Source organism: Anthonomus grandis, chromosome 12 (genome assembly GCF_022605725.1).
Source record: "Anthonomus grandis grandis chromosome 12, icAntGran1.3, whole genome shotgun sequence".
Taxonomy (NCBI): Eukaryota; Metazoa; Arthropoda; class Insecta; order Coleoptera; family Curculionidae; genus Anthonomus; species Anthonomus grandis.
This window is the reverse complement of record NC_065557.1, coordinates 139549-153225: the sequence shown is the minus strand read 5'-3', so window position 1 is coordinate 153225 and position 13677 is coordinate 139549. Positions and strand designations below refer to the sequence as shown.

Sequence of the window (13677 nt, the reverse complement as noted above, 5' to 3'; positions counted from 1 at the left end):
TAGCATCTTAGAAAAGTAAAAAAAAAACCTCACATCAGAATGAGTTGAAAATTGGTTAAAGTGTTTCTTATTCGATTCCGGTCAGATTAACTATTTTGTTTGACGATCCGCTATAATTTACATTTTGTGATTTGCTATTATTGGCTTCCCTCGTCAGCTGTTCAGGCTGGCTTGCATCTTGGTCGGGCCTTTTCACGTCGTTGCCAGTTTTACCGATGGTATTTTATTTACAGTTTATTAAATTTTAAGATAACCAGATCGAATATCACAAAACAAAATAGTGAATCTGTGCCGAATATATGCGAGAATCTGTGTGCCGAATTTCAGGCAAATCTGATAAAAAATTCTTTTAAATTGTACTTTTTTCCGATTTCCTTGCTTTATTGATTTTTCGAATAAAACTGTATTTAAAACGTTCAAGCAGTTTTTAAAGGATGGCGCCACATGCAGATCCGAACAAAGTCAGGTTAGTTTGCTTTGTTTTGTTTATTTTGGATCTTATCCAATTGCAATTTCTAAACTTTGCTAAAATGTCAATGTTATTTTATTATAAAACCTATCCAATTGGGCATAAATTGTGGGTTGCAACACTAATTGTGAATTTTTATGGTAAATATAGATTAACACTTGTTTATTTAGCAAATTTCGAAATTTGTTATTTGTGAGAAACTGGTGCAAAAATCAAAGTATCTGGAGAAAAATACAAAACAAATATGTGTGAACTTTAATGATGTTATTGATAGTGTCTTGTTCATGCCATACCAAGCAAAATTTTGACTTGAGCAAGTTCAGATAGGTTAATCTCTGAGAGTATTATTATGAAAATGTAGTGTAGTATAAGTAAGTGTAAAACATGTGTATGAGTAAATTAATAATAAGCTGTATATTTCTTTAATATTAGTATTACTAATTAGTATTACAAGCCTAAGTTGCTTATTCTTCTCAGTAACTTGTTTATTTGTAATTAATTAGGAGGGTTATATAATGTGAAATAATTTTGAAAATTGGTAAATAGACATTATTTATTTAGTACCCTTGTTCTTTTAATCACTACTTAATTTACAATTACATGCCCATTTTTAAAAAGCAAGGGTTCATTACATACATGTATATGTTAGTATTAAACAAAAAAATGTAACTATCAAATTAGTTAGACACATAAATTAGAACTTTTAAATAGCTTAGTTCATATTTTTGATAATCAAATATAATTTTTTTTGAGATTCATATTCCTTTTCTCATTAAGATTAGAAACTAAGCTCGAGTAGCCAAAGAACAAAAACACTATCTCAAAAGATAATAAATAGTTATCGGTAAAGCTAGTAATTGCCAAATATTTTTTAAAAATTTAAAAATTTAGTGCCATTACAATTAAGGTACTTTTAATTACACTGTGGACATGCACCTCTATATATTGGCCAATTATTCTCTTTTATAATTAAAATTTTAAAATTAATTTTACTTTGGTCTTGCCTTGTTTTAACCTTTTGGTTCTCAAAATATACTCTATTAGCATGAAATTAACATTCGAAGCATTATTTTTCAAGCGCATACAGGTACTGCATACCTAGGTACTAATATTTATATAGCTTTTCTATTTTGTTAAAACTCGATGTAAATTACTTTATATTTCTGTTTAAATATTAAATAAATAAATAAATGTTATTTGTCAAAATGTGGTTTTTTCATAATTTTAGTAATAATAGTTTCCCTCAATTTTTTTTATATTACATTTGAAATACTTGTATAAAATATGTTTATGCGCACATTAGTTATTAGGACATTAAAAGATATGAAAGGAATAAAGGCAACACTTATTAATACCTACATTGCTTTAGCCAAACAAATGATATTAGGTATGGAGATTTCTTATCTAAATGCCCATTTTTAAACATACATATATTTAATTGTAACAGCTGTATTTTTGGAGTTTAATTATTTTTTTCAAATGATACCCTTATAGGAACAATTCCTTTTTTTTTAATCATTTAAAAATATAAGAGAAACGTTTTTGGCTCAATTGTGTTAAATAAAAATAGTAAAAAATATATTACTTTTATTAAATAAAATTGTTATTGCTGTTGTACTGATTTCCTGATTTCTGTCACCAAAAATAAGCTTAACATAAGATGAGCAAAGACAAATAAATGTGCTCCTTTTATGAATGGAAAACACCAAAATATTCCTAATTTTAGAAAGTATTCGCAATTTAATCATATCTGTCCTGATTCCACCCTGTATAGAACATATAAACCTTTCACAATTTTTGGGTTCAACAAATCAATATTTAAATATTTTTCTTATTGACTACTAATACAAAAACAAAAATATTTTAATTTTTCAAACGACTTATAGTCTATTTATACCCTTCAAAACAACACGGTTCTGTACAAACCAAAAATAAAGGCAAATAATGAAATAAATATAGTTCCCAGAATTTTATTTCCGTCTGGTCACCCGCCGCCGCCTCCCCTCTTCCCCCAGCTTACAGTGGCGCTACAGCCAACGGTGGACTTTTACGAAACTAACGATTTATAAATAACATGTTACTTGCGTCATCTGTCGGAAAATTTTAAAAGTTGAAAGTCTAATATGGCGGCCGACTACGCCCCCTTAAACTACTGTTTTTGCCGAGGCTGTACGGACTGTCAAGCATCAAATTATGATTAACTAAACTAATTTTTCAGAAATCTTAATAGCATTGATCTGTCCTTTGCACAACATTTTTCTAGTTGTTTAGATCATCCGTAATAAAAAATTCAGGGCCGTATTTAAAAAAACAAACTTGATGATGATGATGATGACAGCTCAAATACGAAACGTCGGTTTGACAATCTGACGACACCATTTTGTAATATAGAGAAAGTAGCAATGAGAATGAGTAATTTATTTTGTTATATCTATTCAAAAAGAGTCAAAGAATGAGAATTCAAAACTCAAATAGATATCTTCGGAACTATTCGGAATTTTTGAAATTTCCAAAGGGCGATTTAACGAGCACCAAATTGCGCAACTTTGACCTGAATTTAACCGACCTCGTATCTGTCCTAGTTTACGAAATCCCAATGGGGAGGTTCGAATTTAGGACACCCTGTATCGGTGTGTGTACGATCACCCTTTCACAGCAAATTAATTTATTCGAATTTCTCACCTTTCCCGGGCCTTCTTGCGCGCCATCTGCAAATACCGCACCAGATCCTCCCAACTGTCGTTCTTCGCCGCGGTCTCCACGACGGCCATATAAGCGGACGGATCGTCCGCCTTAATGTAAGAATCGATCGCCTCCTTGACCAGACCCTGATTGAGTTGCGCCTTCGCCAACTGACTCCAAACGGCCGGTTCGTTACAGCGCTCGGCGAACTCGTAGGCTCGATCCAAATTGTTCACCTGTTCAATGAGCACCTGAATGGCGGACGTGTTCACGTCGAACTTCTTGAAAATGGCGAACGCCTCCTCGTACAGGTGATTGTTGATGGCGATGTTCGCGATGTCCGGGGCGTCGTAGTTGTCCAAACGGTTGATGTAGTCCATGACGCGGGTTGCGTCCGCCTTTATCGCTGTAGGACAACGAGGTTTTAATGTGAGTAGTTTTGTTTGTGGATAAAATGAGTGAGAGAGTACCCGTGAGAATGAGCAGATTCTGCAGGTTACGATGGTCGGAGAACACCGAGCTGTCCAGGACGATCTTTTCGAGGAGCTCGATCAGCTCGTTGGGTAAGTCGGCGGTCATGAAGGCTTTTACCGTTACGGAAATATCTTCGGGATCCTTTAGGGAGAAATTTGTTATTAATAAATTTAAAAAAAAATGGATAATCGTTACAAAATTATTATCCCTAGTGTGTATTTGATTTTATTAAGTAAAAAAAAGTCATATTTCCAGGTGCTCGAGAATGTCCCTGGAACGTGAAACATGATAAAAAATGAGAAAGTTGTTTTAACAGTAAAATTTATTCCCAGCAAGCCATCATTTGTATATGGAAATGCCTCTTAAATTACTTTAATAAAATGTTCATTTAAAAATATTAGAGTAAAGTACAGAAAAAATTCTTAATAAACGAACAATAAGGGAATTAAATAAGAAAACTGAGAAAGCTAAAAAATGTTTAGGAAAGCGACAATAAAAGTGAAAATAAGGGACGTAAAGAGACAATTTTTATAATTTTTGATTATGATTCTCTGCCCATAAGTAAGTAAGTGTCTTTTTGTCTAATTAGTTTCCCAATAATTTTGAAATTTATTGTCTTTTACAGGCAGTCAGAATATTTACAAAGTTTCTTCTAGATTGAAGTTTCCATCAGTAACTTTACCTTCAAAAAAACAAAATCAAGTCAAAACAAATCAATAATAAAAGAACAATAAGGAAATTAAATTAGAAAACTGAGAAAGCTTAAAAATAGCTAAGAAAACTTTAATAAAAACGAAAATAAGAAACGTAAAGAGGCAATTTTCATAATGTTTGATTACGGATCTATGTCGAAGTAGTTTCCCAATGGTTGGAAAATTTATTATTTGTTATAGGCAGTCAGAAGATTTTTAAAATTTCTTCTAAGCAATTGAAATTTCCATCAGTACCTTTAGCTTAAAAAAAATTAAAGATAAAAGACAGAATAAATTATTAATTAAAGTAACTATATTAATAATAATATACAGCGTTGCTTCTACTTTTTGGTATAATCGGCAACGCTGCATCGCTAAAAATACTTTTAATGATTAGATTAATAGCTACTCCTCTCACCTGGGTCTCACTCAGGGCGGTCTGCACCACCTGATCGATCAACTGTCTCCTGTAAGGGTTCGATTCTTGCAGCACCTCGGCCCACAGTTCGGCGTCCCTCCTGCGTACCAAATAACGCGCCTCGCTCTTGAACAGAGAGTTTTCGTTGCAGACTGCGATCAACTCGCGGTCGCACTGTCCGCGTTCGTAGGCGACGCACGCGAGGTGCGGGTCGCGTTTCTCGCAGTACCGCCCGACCACTCTCGAGTCGTACCTGAAGAGGACAAAAAGGAAATTTGTACTCGCTAGTTTTAGCATTTCAAAAAAAAAATTTTTTTACAAAATTTTGAATTTTTTTTCAAAAATCCTGAAATAGGTGTCCAATCAAATAAAACAAAGAATTTATGTACAAATTTTCAAACGTGTACGTTTTACGGTTTTTGAGTTATGGACAGTTTGTTGACTTTTTAGTAAAAAAAAAATTAATTATCAAAAAAAAATTTTTTTTTAGAAAATTTGGATTTTTTTTCAAAAATCCTGAAATAGGTATCCAATCAAATTTAACAGAGAATTTATGTACAAATTTTCAAACGTGTACGTTTTACGGTTTTTGAGTTATGGACAGTTTGTTCACTTTTTAGTGAAAAAAAAAATTATTTTCCAAAAAAAATTTTTTTTTGGAAAATTTTGAACTTTTTTCCAAAAATCCTAAAATAGGTGTCCAATGAAATTCAACAAAGAATTTATGTACAAATTTTTAAAAGTGTACGTTTTACGGTTTTTGAGTTATGGACAGTTTGTTGACTTTTTAGTAAAAAAAAAATTAATTTTCAAAAAAAAATTTTTTTTTAGAAAATTTGGATTTTTTTTCAAAAATCCTGAAATAGGTATCCAATCAAATTCAACAAAGAATTTATGTACAAATTTTCAAACGTGTACGTTTTACGGTTTTTGAGTTATGGACAGTTTGTTGACTTTTTAGTAAAAAAAAAATTAATTTTCAAAAAAAAAATTTTTTTTAGAAAATTTGGATTTTTTTTCAAAAATCCTGAAATAGGTATCCAATCAAATTTAACAGAGAATTTATGTACAAATTTTCAAACGTGTACGTTTTACGGTTTTTGAGTTATGGACAGTTTGTTGACTTTTTAGTAAAAAAAAAATTAATTATCAAAAAAAAATTTTTTTTTAGAAAATTTGGATTTTTTTTCAAAAATCCTGAAATAGGTATCCAATCAAATTCAACAAAGAATTTATGTACAAATTTTCAAACGTGTACGTTTTACGGTTTTTGAGTTATGGACAGTTTGTTGACTTTTTAGTAAAAAAAAAATTAATTTTCAAAAAAAAATTTTTTTTAGAAAATTTGGATTTTTTTTCAAAAATCCTGAAATAGGTATCCAATCAAATTTAACAGAGAATTTATGTACAAATTTTCAAACGTGTACGTTTTACGGTTTTTCAGTTATAGAGAGTTCGTTGACTTTTTAGTAAAAAAAAAAATTATTTTCCAAAAAAAATTTTTTTTGGAAAATTTTGAATTTTTTTCTACAAATCCTGAAATAGGTATCCAATCAAATTCAACAAAGAATTTATGTACAAATTTTCAAACGTGTACGTTTTATGGTTTTTGAGTTATGGACAGTTTGTTGACTTTTTAGTAAAAAAAATGATTTTTCAAAAAAAAATTTTTTTTACAAAATTTTGAATTTTTTTTCAAAAATCCTGAAATAGGTGTCCAATCAAATAAAACAAAGAATTTATGTACAAATTTTCAAACGTGTACGTTTTACGGTTTTTGAGTTATGGACAGTTTGTTGACTTTTTAGTAAAAAAAAAATTAATTATCAAAAAAAAATTTTTTTTTAGAAAATTTGGATTTTTTTTCAAAAATCCTGAAATAGGTATCCAATCAAATTTAACAGAGAATTTATGTACAAATTTTCAAACGTGTACGTTTTACGGTTTTTGAGTTATGGACAGTTTGTTGACTTTTTAGTAAAAAAAAAATTAATTATCAAAAAAAAATTTTTTTTTAGAAAATTTGGATTTTTTTTCAAAAATCCTGAAATAGGTATCCAATCAAATTCAACAAAGAATTTATGTACAAATTTTCAAACGTGTACGTTTTACGGTTTTTGAGTTATGGACAGTTTGTTGACTTTTTAGTAAAAAAAAAATTAATTTTCAAAAAAAAAATTTTTTTTAGAAAATTTGGATTTTTTTTCAAAAATCCTGAAATAGGTATCCAATCAAATTTAACAGAGAATTTATGTACAAATTTTCAAACGTGTACGTTTTACGGTTTTTGAGTTATGGACAGTTTGTTGACTTTTTAGTAAAAAAAAAATTAATTATCAAAAAAAAATTTTTTTTTAGAAAATTTGGATTTTTTTTCAAAAATCCTGAAATAGGTATCCAATCAAATTCAACAAAGAATTTATGTACAAATTTTCAAACGTGTACGTTTTACGGTTTTTGAGTTATGGACAGTTTGTTGACTTTTTAGTAAAAAAAAAATTAATTTTCAAAAAAAAATTTTTTTTAGAAAATTTGGATTTTTTTTCAAAAATCCTGAAATAGGTATCCAATCAAATTTAACAGAGAATTTATGTACAAATTTTCAAACGTGTACGTTTTACGGTTTTTCAGTTATAGAGAGTTCGTTGACTTTTTAGTAAAAAAAAAAATTATTTTCCAAAAAAAATTTTTTTTGGAAAATTTTGAATTTTTTTCTACAAATCCTGAAATAGGTATCCAATCAAATTCAACAAAGAATTTATGTACAAATTTTCAAACGTGTACGTTTTATGGTTTTTGAGTTATGGACAGTTTGTTGACTTTTTAGTAAAAAAAATGATTTTTCAAAAAAAAATTTTTTTTACAAAATTTTGAATTTTTTTTCAAAAATCCTGAAATAGGTGTCCAATCAAATAAAACAAAGAATTTATGTACAAATTTTCAAACGTGTACGTTTTACGGTTTTTGAGTTATGGACAGTTTGTTGACTTTTTAGTAAAAAAAAAATTAATTATCAAAAAAAAATTTTTTTTTAGAAAATTTGGATTTTTTTTCAAAAATCCTGAAATAGGTATCCAATCAAATTTAACAGAGAATTTATGTACAAATTTTCAAACGTGTACGTTTTACGGTTTTTGAGTTATGGACAGTTTGTTGACTTTTTAGTAAAAAAAAAATTAATTATCAAAAAAAAATTTTTTTTTAGAAAATTTGGATTTTTTTTCAAAAATCCTGAAATAGGTATCCAATCAAATTCAACAAAGAATTTATGTACAAATTTTCAAACGTGTACGTTTTACGGTTTTTGAGTTATGGACAGTTTGTTGACTTTTTAGTAAAAAAAAAATTAATTTTCAAAAAAAAATTTTTTTTAGAAAATTTGGATTTTTTTTCAAAAATCCTGAAATAGGTATCCAATCAAATTTAACAGAGAATTTATGTACAAATTTTCAAACGTGTACGTTTTACGGTTTTTCAGTTATAGAGAGTTCGTTGACTTTTTAGTAAAAAAAAAAATTATTTTCCAAAAAAAATTTTTTTTGGAAAATTTTGAATTTTTTTCTACAAATCCTGAAATAGGTATCCAATCAAATTCAACAAAGAATTTATGTACAAATTTTCAAACGTGTACGTTTTATGGTTTTTGAGTTATGGACAGTTTGTTGACTTTTTAGTAAAAAAAATGATTTTTCAAAAAAAAATTTTTTTTACAAAATTTTGAATTTTTTTTCAAAAATCCTGAAATAGGTGTCCAATCAAATAAAACAAAGAATTTATGTACAAATTTTCAAACGTGTACGTTTTACGGTTTTTGAGTTATGGACAGTTTGTTCACTTTTTAGTGAAAAAAAAAATTATTTTCCAAAAAAAATTTTTTTTTGGAAAATTTTGAACTTTTTTCCAAAAATCCTAAAATAGGTGTCCAATGAAATTCAACAAAGAATTTATGTACAAATTTTTAAAAGTGTACGTTTTACGGTTTTTGAGTTATGGACAGTTTGTTGACTTTTTAGTAAAAAAAAAATTAATTTTCAAAAAAAAATTTTTTTTTAGAAAATTTGGATTTTTTTTCAAAAATCCTGAAATAGGTATCCAATCAAATTCAACAAAGAATTTATGTACAAATTTTCAAACGTGTACGTTTTACGGTTTTTGAGTTATGGACAGTTTGTTGACTTTTTAGTAAAAAAAAAATTAATTTTCAAAAAAAAAATTTTTTTTAGAAAATTTGGATTTTTTTTCAAAAATCCTGAAATAGGTATCCAATCAAATTTAACAGAGAATTTATGTACAAATTTTCAAACGTGTACGTTTTACGGTTTTTGAGTTATGGACAGTTTGTTGACTTTTTAGTAAAAAAAAAATTAATTATCAAAAAAAAATTTTTTTTTAGAAAATTTGGATTTTTTTTCAAAAATCCTGAAATAGGTATCCAATCAAATTCAACAAAGAATTTATGTACAAATTTTCAAACGTGTACGTTTTACGGTTTTTGAGTTATGGACAGTTTGTTGACTTTTTAGTAAAAAAAAAATTAATTTTCAAAAAAAAATTTTTTTTAGAAAATTTGGATTTTTTTTCAAAAATCCTGAAATAGGTATCCAATCAAATTTAACAGAGAATTTATGTACAAATTTTCAAACGTGTACGTTTTACGGTTTTTCAGTTATAGAGAGTTCGTTGACTTTTTAGTAAAAAAAAAAATTATTTTCCAAAAAAAATTTTTTTTGGAAAATTTTGAATTTTTTTCTACAAATCCTGAAATAGGTATCCAATCAAATTCAACAAAGAATTTATGTACAAATTTTCAAACGTGTACGTTTTATGGTTTTTGAGTTATGGACAGTTTGTTGACTTTTTAGTAAAAAAAATGATTTTTCAAAAAAAAATTTTTTTTACAAAATTTTGAATTTTTTTCCGAAAATCCTGAAATAGGTGTTCAATCAAATTTAACAAAGAATTTATATACAAATTTTCAAACGTGTACGTTTTACGGTTTTTGAGTTATGGACAGTTTGTTGACTTTTTAGTAAAAAAAAAATTAATTATCAAAAAAAAATTTTTTTTTAGAAAATTTGGATTTTTTTTCAAAAATCCTGAAATAGGTATCCAATCAAATTTAACAGAGAATTTATGTACAAATTTTCAAACGTGTACGTTTTACGGTTTTTGAGTTATGGACAGTTTGTTGACTTTTTAGTAAAAAAAAAATTAATTTTCAAAAAAAAATTTTTTTTTAGAAAATTTGGATTTTTTTTCAAAAATCCTGAAATAGGTATCCAATCAAATTCAACAAAGAATTTATGTACAAATTTTCAAACGTGTACGTTTTACGGTTTTTGAGTTATGGACAGTTTGTTGACTTTTTAGTAAAAAAAAAATTAATTTTCAAAAAAAAATTTTTTTTTAGAAAATTTGGATTTTTTTTCAAAAATCCTGAAATAGGTATCCAATCAAATTTAACAGAGAATTTATGTACAAATTTTCAAACGTGTACGTTTTACGGTTTTTGAGTTATGGACAGTTTGTTGACTTTTTAGTAAAAAAAAAATTAATTTTCAAAAAAAAATTTTTTTTTAGAAAATTTGGATTTTTTTTCAAAAATCCTGAAATAGGTATCCAATCAAATTTAACAGAGAATTTATGTACAAATTTTCAAACGTGTACGTTTTACGGTTTTTGAGTTATGGACAGTTTGTTGACTTTTTAGTAAAAAAAAAATTAATTATCAAAAAAAAATTTTTTTTTAGAAAATTTGGATTTTTTTTCAAAAATCCTGAAATAGGTATCCAATCAAATTCAACAAAGAATTTATGTACAAATTTTCAAACGTGTACGTTTTACGGTTTTTGAGTTATGGACAGTTTGTTGACTTTTTAGTAAAAAAAAAATTAATTTTCAAAAAAAAATTTTTTTTTAGAAAATTTGGATTTTTTTTCAAAAATCCTGAAATAGGTATCCAATCAAATTTAACAGAGAATTTATGTACAAATTTTCAAACGTGTACGTTTTACGGTTTTTCAGTTATAGAGAGTTCGTTGACTTTTTAGTAAAAAAAAAAATTATTTTCCAAAAAAAATTTTTTTTGGAAAATTTTGAATTTTTTTCTACAAATCCTGAAATAGGTATCCAATCAAATTCAACAAAGAATTTATGTACAAATTTTCAAACGTGTACGTTTTATGGTTTTTGAGTTATGGACAGTTTGTTGACTTTTTAGTAAAAAAAATGATTTTTCAAAAAAAAATTTTTTTTACAAAATTTTGAATTTTTTTCCGAAAATCCTGAAATAGGTGTTCAATCAAATTTAACAAAGAATTTATATACAAATTTTTAAACGTGTATGTTTTACGGTTTTTGAGTTATGGACAGTTTGTTGACTTTCTACTTTATTATTTTTAATTTTCGTTCAGTAGTTCCAACAGTGCGATCTGTATAAAAAACGACAAGAAAAAATTAATTTTTTTTAACATTCCAGACATTTGAAGTCAATTTACGTTTTTTCCTGGTATTAAAAAAACATTCCAGGATTTTCGAACATTACAAATCAAATTTTCAGATCTTTCAGGCACTTGATGCTCTTTTTTTATATTTTTTCAGTGATTCTACATAATTTTCTACATATTTCAGGTTTTTTATATTATTTATACATTATTTCACAATTTCATAGTAATTTTTTTATTTATTTCAGGCACCTGAAGCAATTCTTTATATCGTCCTGGCATTTTTAAGCCAATTTAAGTTTGAACTATCCATCAGACACTTTTTACCTCTTCTTCTTGGAAAGTCCATAAAATTCCAAATTTTTAGTTTTAAAAAGAGAAAACAAATGTACAGTGCTCGAGTAAGAAAAAAATAGACACTCACCACTGATTCTCTTTTAAGAACCTCTCGGCGTTATTGTTCGAATCGATATAAATCTTAGCCAGAGCGTTATGAGTGGCCGGTTCGACGCACCCTTCGTGCACCCTGCTCTCCAACCAGGGCAGCAGCAGTTTTAACCTAAAACAATCGGTTAACAGAGAAAAAAATGCTGAAACATTGACACTGCTGTCGTACCTATTTCTCTTTTCCACTTCCTCGACCAGCTCGTCGGTGGAAAATTGCCCTCTCACAACTAAGATGAGACTTTTTATAATGTCTTCGGAACAGTCGACGTCCAGGAGACCCCCGACGACCACTGGCAACCGACTGGGGTTCACTTTTTGCACGTAAATCTCTATATACCTGTACGAGTTGATTTTTAATTAAAATTTCCGATTTAAAAAACAATAATCGACGTACTTTTGCAACGAGTTCCGGTACAGATAGAGGACCAAGTCGTGCACGAAGTCGAAACGGTCGCACACGATAATCAGCGGCAACTGGTCGGTCAATTTCGCCTCTTTCAGGAAGTTTTTCACGCGCTCCGGATTGTAGCAGCTCGACTCGCGGCAGATCCTCTCCACCTCCTTAATTTGACCTAAGAAATCGTCACTTTATAGAGAAAAAATCGACGTAAAACCGTTACACGTTCCTACCGGTTTTGCAAGCGGCCTGGATGTACTTGAAATGCACCTCCTGGTCCTGCGAGAAGTTCACTATGGAGCCCAAAAAGTAAAAGAGACCCTCGTAACTCTTAAAACTCTCGAACAGATCGATGAGGGCTTTGGTCGTTAATTGTTCGTGGTATTTGGTGGCGATTTGCACGCAGATTTGCAGGTTTTGTCTTATGTTGGCCGTTAACATGGCCTGGAATATTCAAAACATATTACTCCATTATTATAAAATTTAAACTGTTGGTGAACAAAGTTTCCTACTAGATAAACCATTCAGCACTTAAAGAGTAACTATACTACGAGACGGAAATATTTGTCAGTGACATCACAAACGACCAACAAGCAACACAACTAGAGTGGCTAAAAATAATGTTTAATTCCCACTATACAAAATCTATTGATAGCTTGCAAAATGTCACTTACTCTAATGGTGTGAACGTTGTACTTAGTAAAACTTTGCGCGGCGCGCCGGTGCCAAGTTTATTACTTGTCTTTTTCACTCGCGGTAAATGGAGCAGCAATCCGACCAGTCTTTAATTTTAGCAGAATGGCAACGCCTAGCCAACATACCTGCATTTGTTGCTCTTTCGTTTGGGGGTTTATTCTAATAAATATTTTGAGTAATTTGTAATAAATAGGTATTTTAAGTAAAATAATTTTTTTATAAAATAGAAGACGAAGCTTCGTCAAGTTCTGGTCCGCCTGCTAAAAAAGCAAAAAGGAAATATTTGACTTCTGGCGAACATCAGTTATTGAAACCTGTATATAAAAATGTTCATGCTAGAAATCCAGATTTGTCTGTTGAGAACGCGGCAGAATTATGCGGGAATTTAACAAAATTAAATTCCAGGACAGTTTTTAGATGTCTTAAAGCTAAAGAAGAAAAGCAAGTGGATACAAGAGGCAGAAAAAAGATTGTGCTAGATGGTTACGTAAAATATGCCATTCGCCGGAATGTGCACAGTTTTTTCTTTAGGAACGAGATACCAACAATAAAGAAAATTAAGACAGAACTTACTGCTGATAATTCTTTACCCCAAAAATCTTTTGGTGTTTTAAAGCGAACATTGATTGCATGAGTTGAATTTTCGATATTTAAAAAGGAACCGCAAAAGTTTTTTAATAGAAAAAAAATGAAATCGTATTGTGGCGAAGGAAATATTCAAAAGAAATTCGTGAACATCGGCGCGAAGGAAGAAAATTTATTACACCGATGAAACATACGGCTGAATGAAGGACACACCCGTGCAAAAGTATGGCAGGACTTAAATATCACAAATTCGCGGCAAGCCCTTTTGGATGGGCTTTCCACGGGTTTGAAAGCTCCTTCTGGCAAGGGCCGTCGCCTAATTATTACACATATAGGTAGTGATTCTGGATTTCTGGAAGGTAGTCTGAACGTTT

At 29.0% G+C, this 13677-nt stretch overlaps 1 protein-coding gene across 1 annotated transcript in view; it reads right to left on the bottom strand.

Annotated features, from left to right (window-relative positions):
* The window catches only part of LOC126742639 (clathrin heavy chain), a 49156-nt gene that overhangs the window by 16328 nt on the left and 19151 nt on the right, over nt 1-13677 (bottom strand). Inside the window, exons 8-14 of the mRNA XM_050449372.1 lie at nt 12256-12466; nt 12020-12197; nt 11795-11962; nt 11603-11737; nt 4736-4988; nt 3622-3766; nt 3152-3557 (exon numbers count right to left, since the gene is read on the bottom strand). Coding sequence (XP_050305329.1) covers nt 3152-3557; nt 3622-3766; nt 4736-4988; nt 11603-11737; nt 11795-11962; nt 12020-12197; nt 12256-12466 — 1496 coding nt within the window. The remainder of the gene's footprint in view (nt 1-3151; nt 3558-3621; nt 3767-4735; nt 4989-11602; nt 11738-11794; nt 11963-12019; nt 12198-12255; nt 12467-13677) is intronic.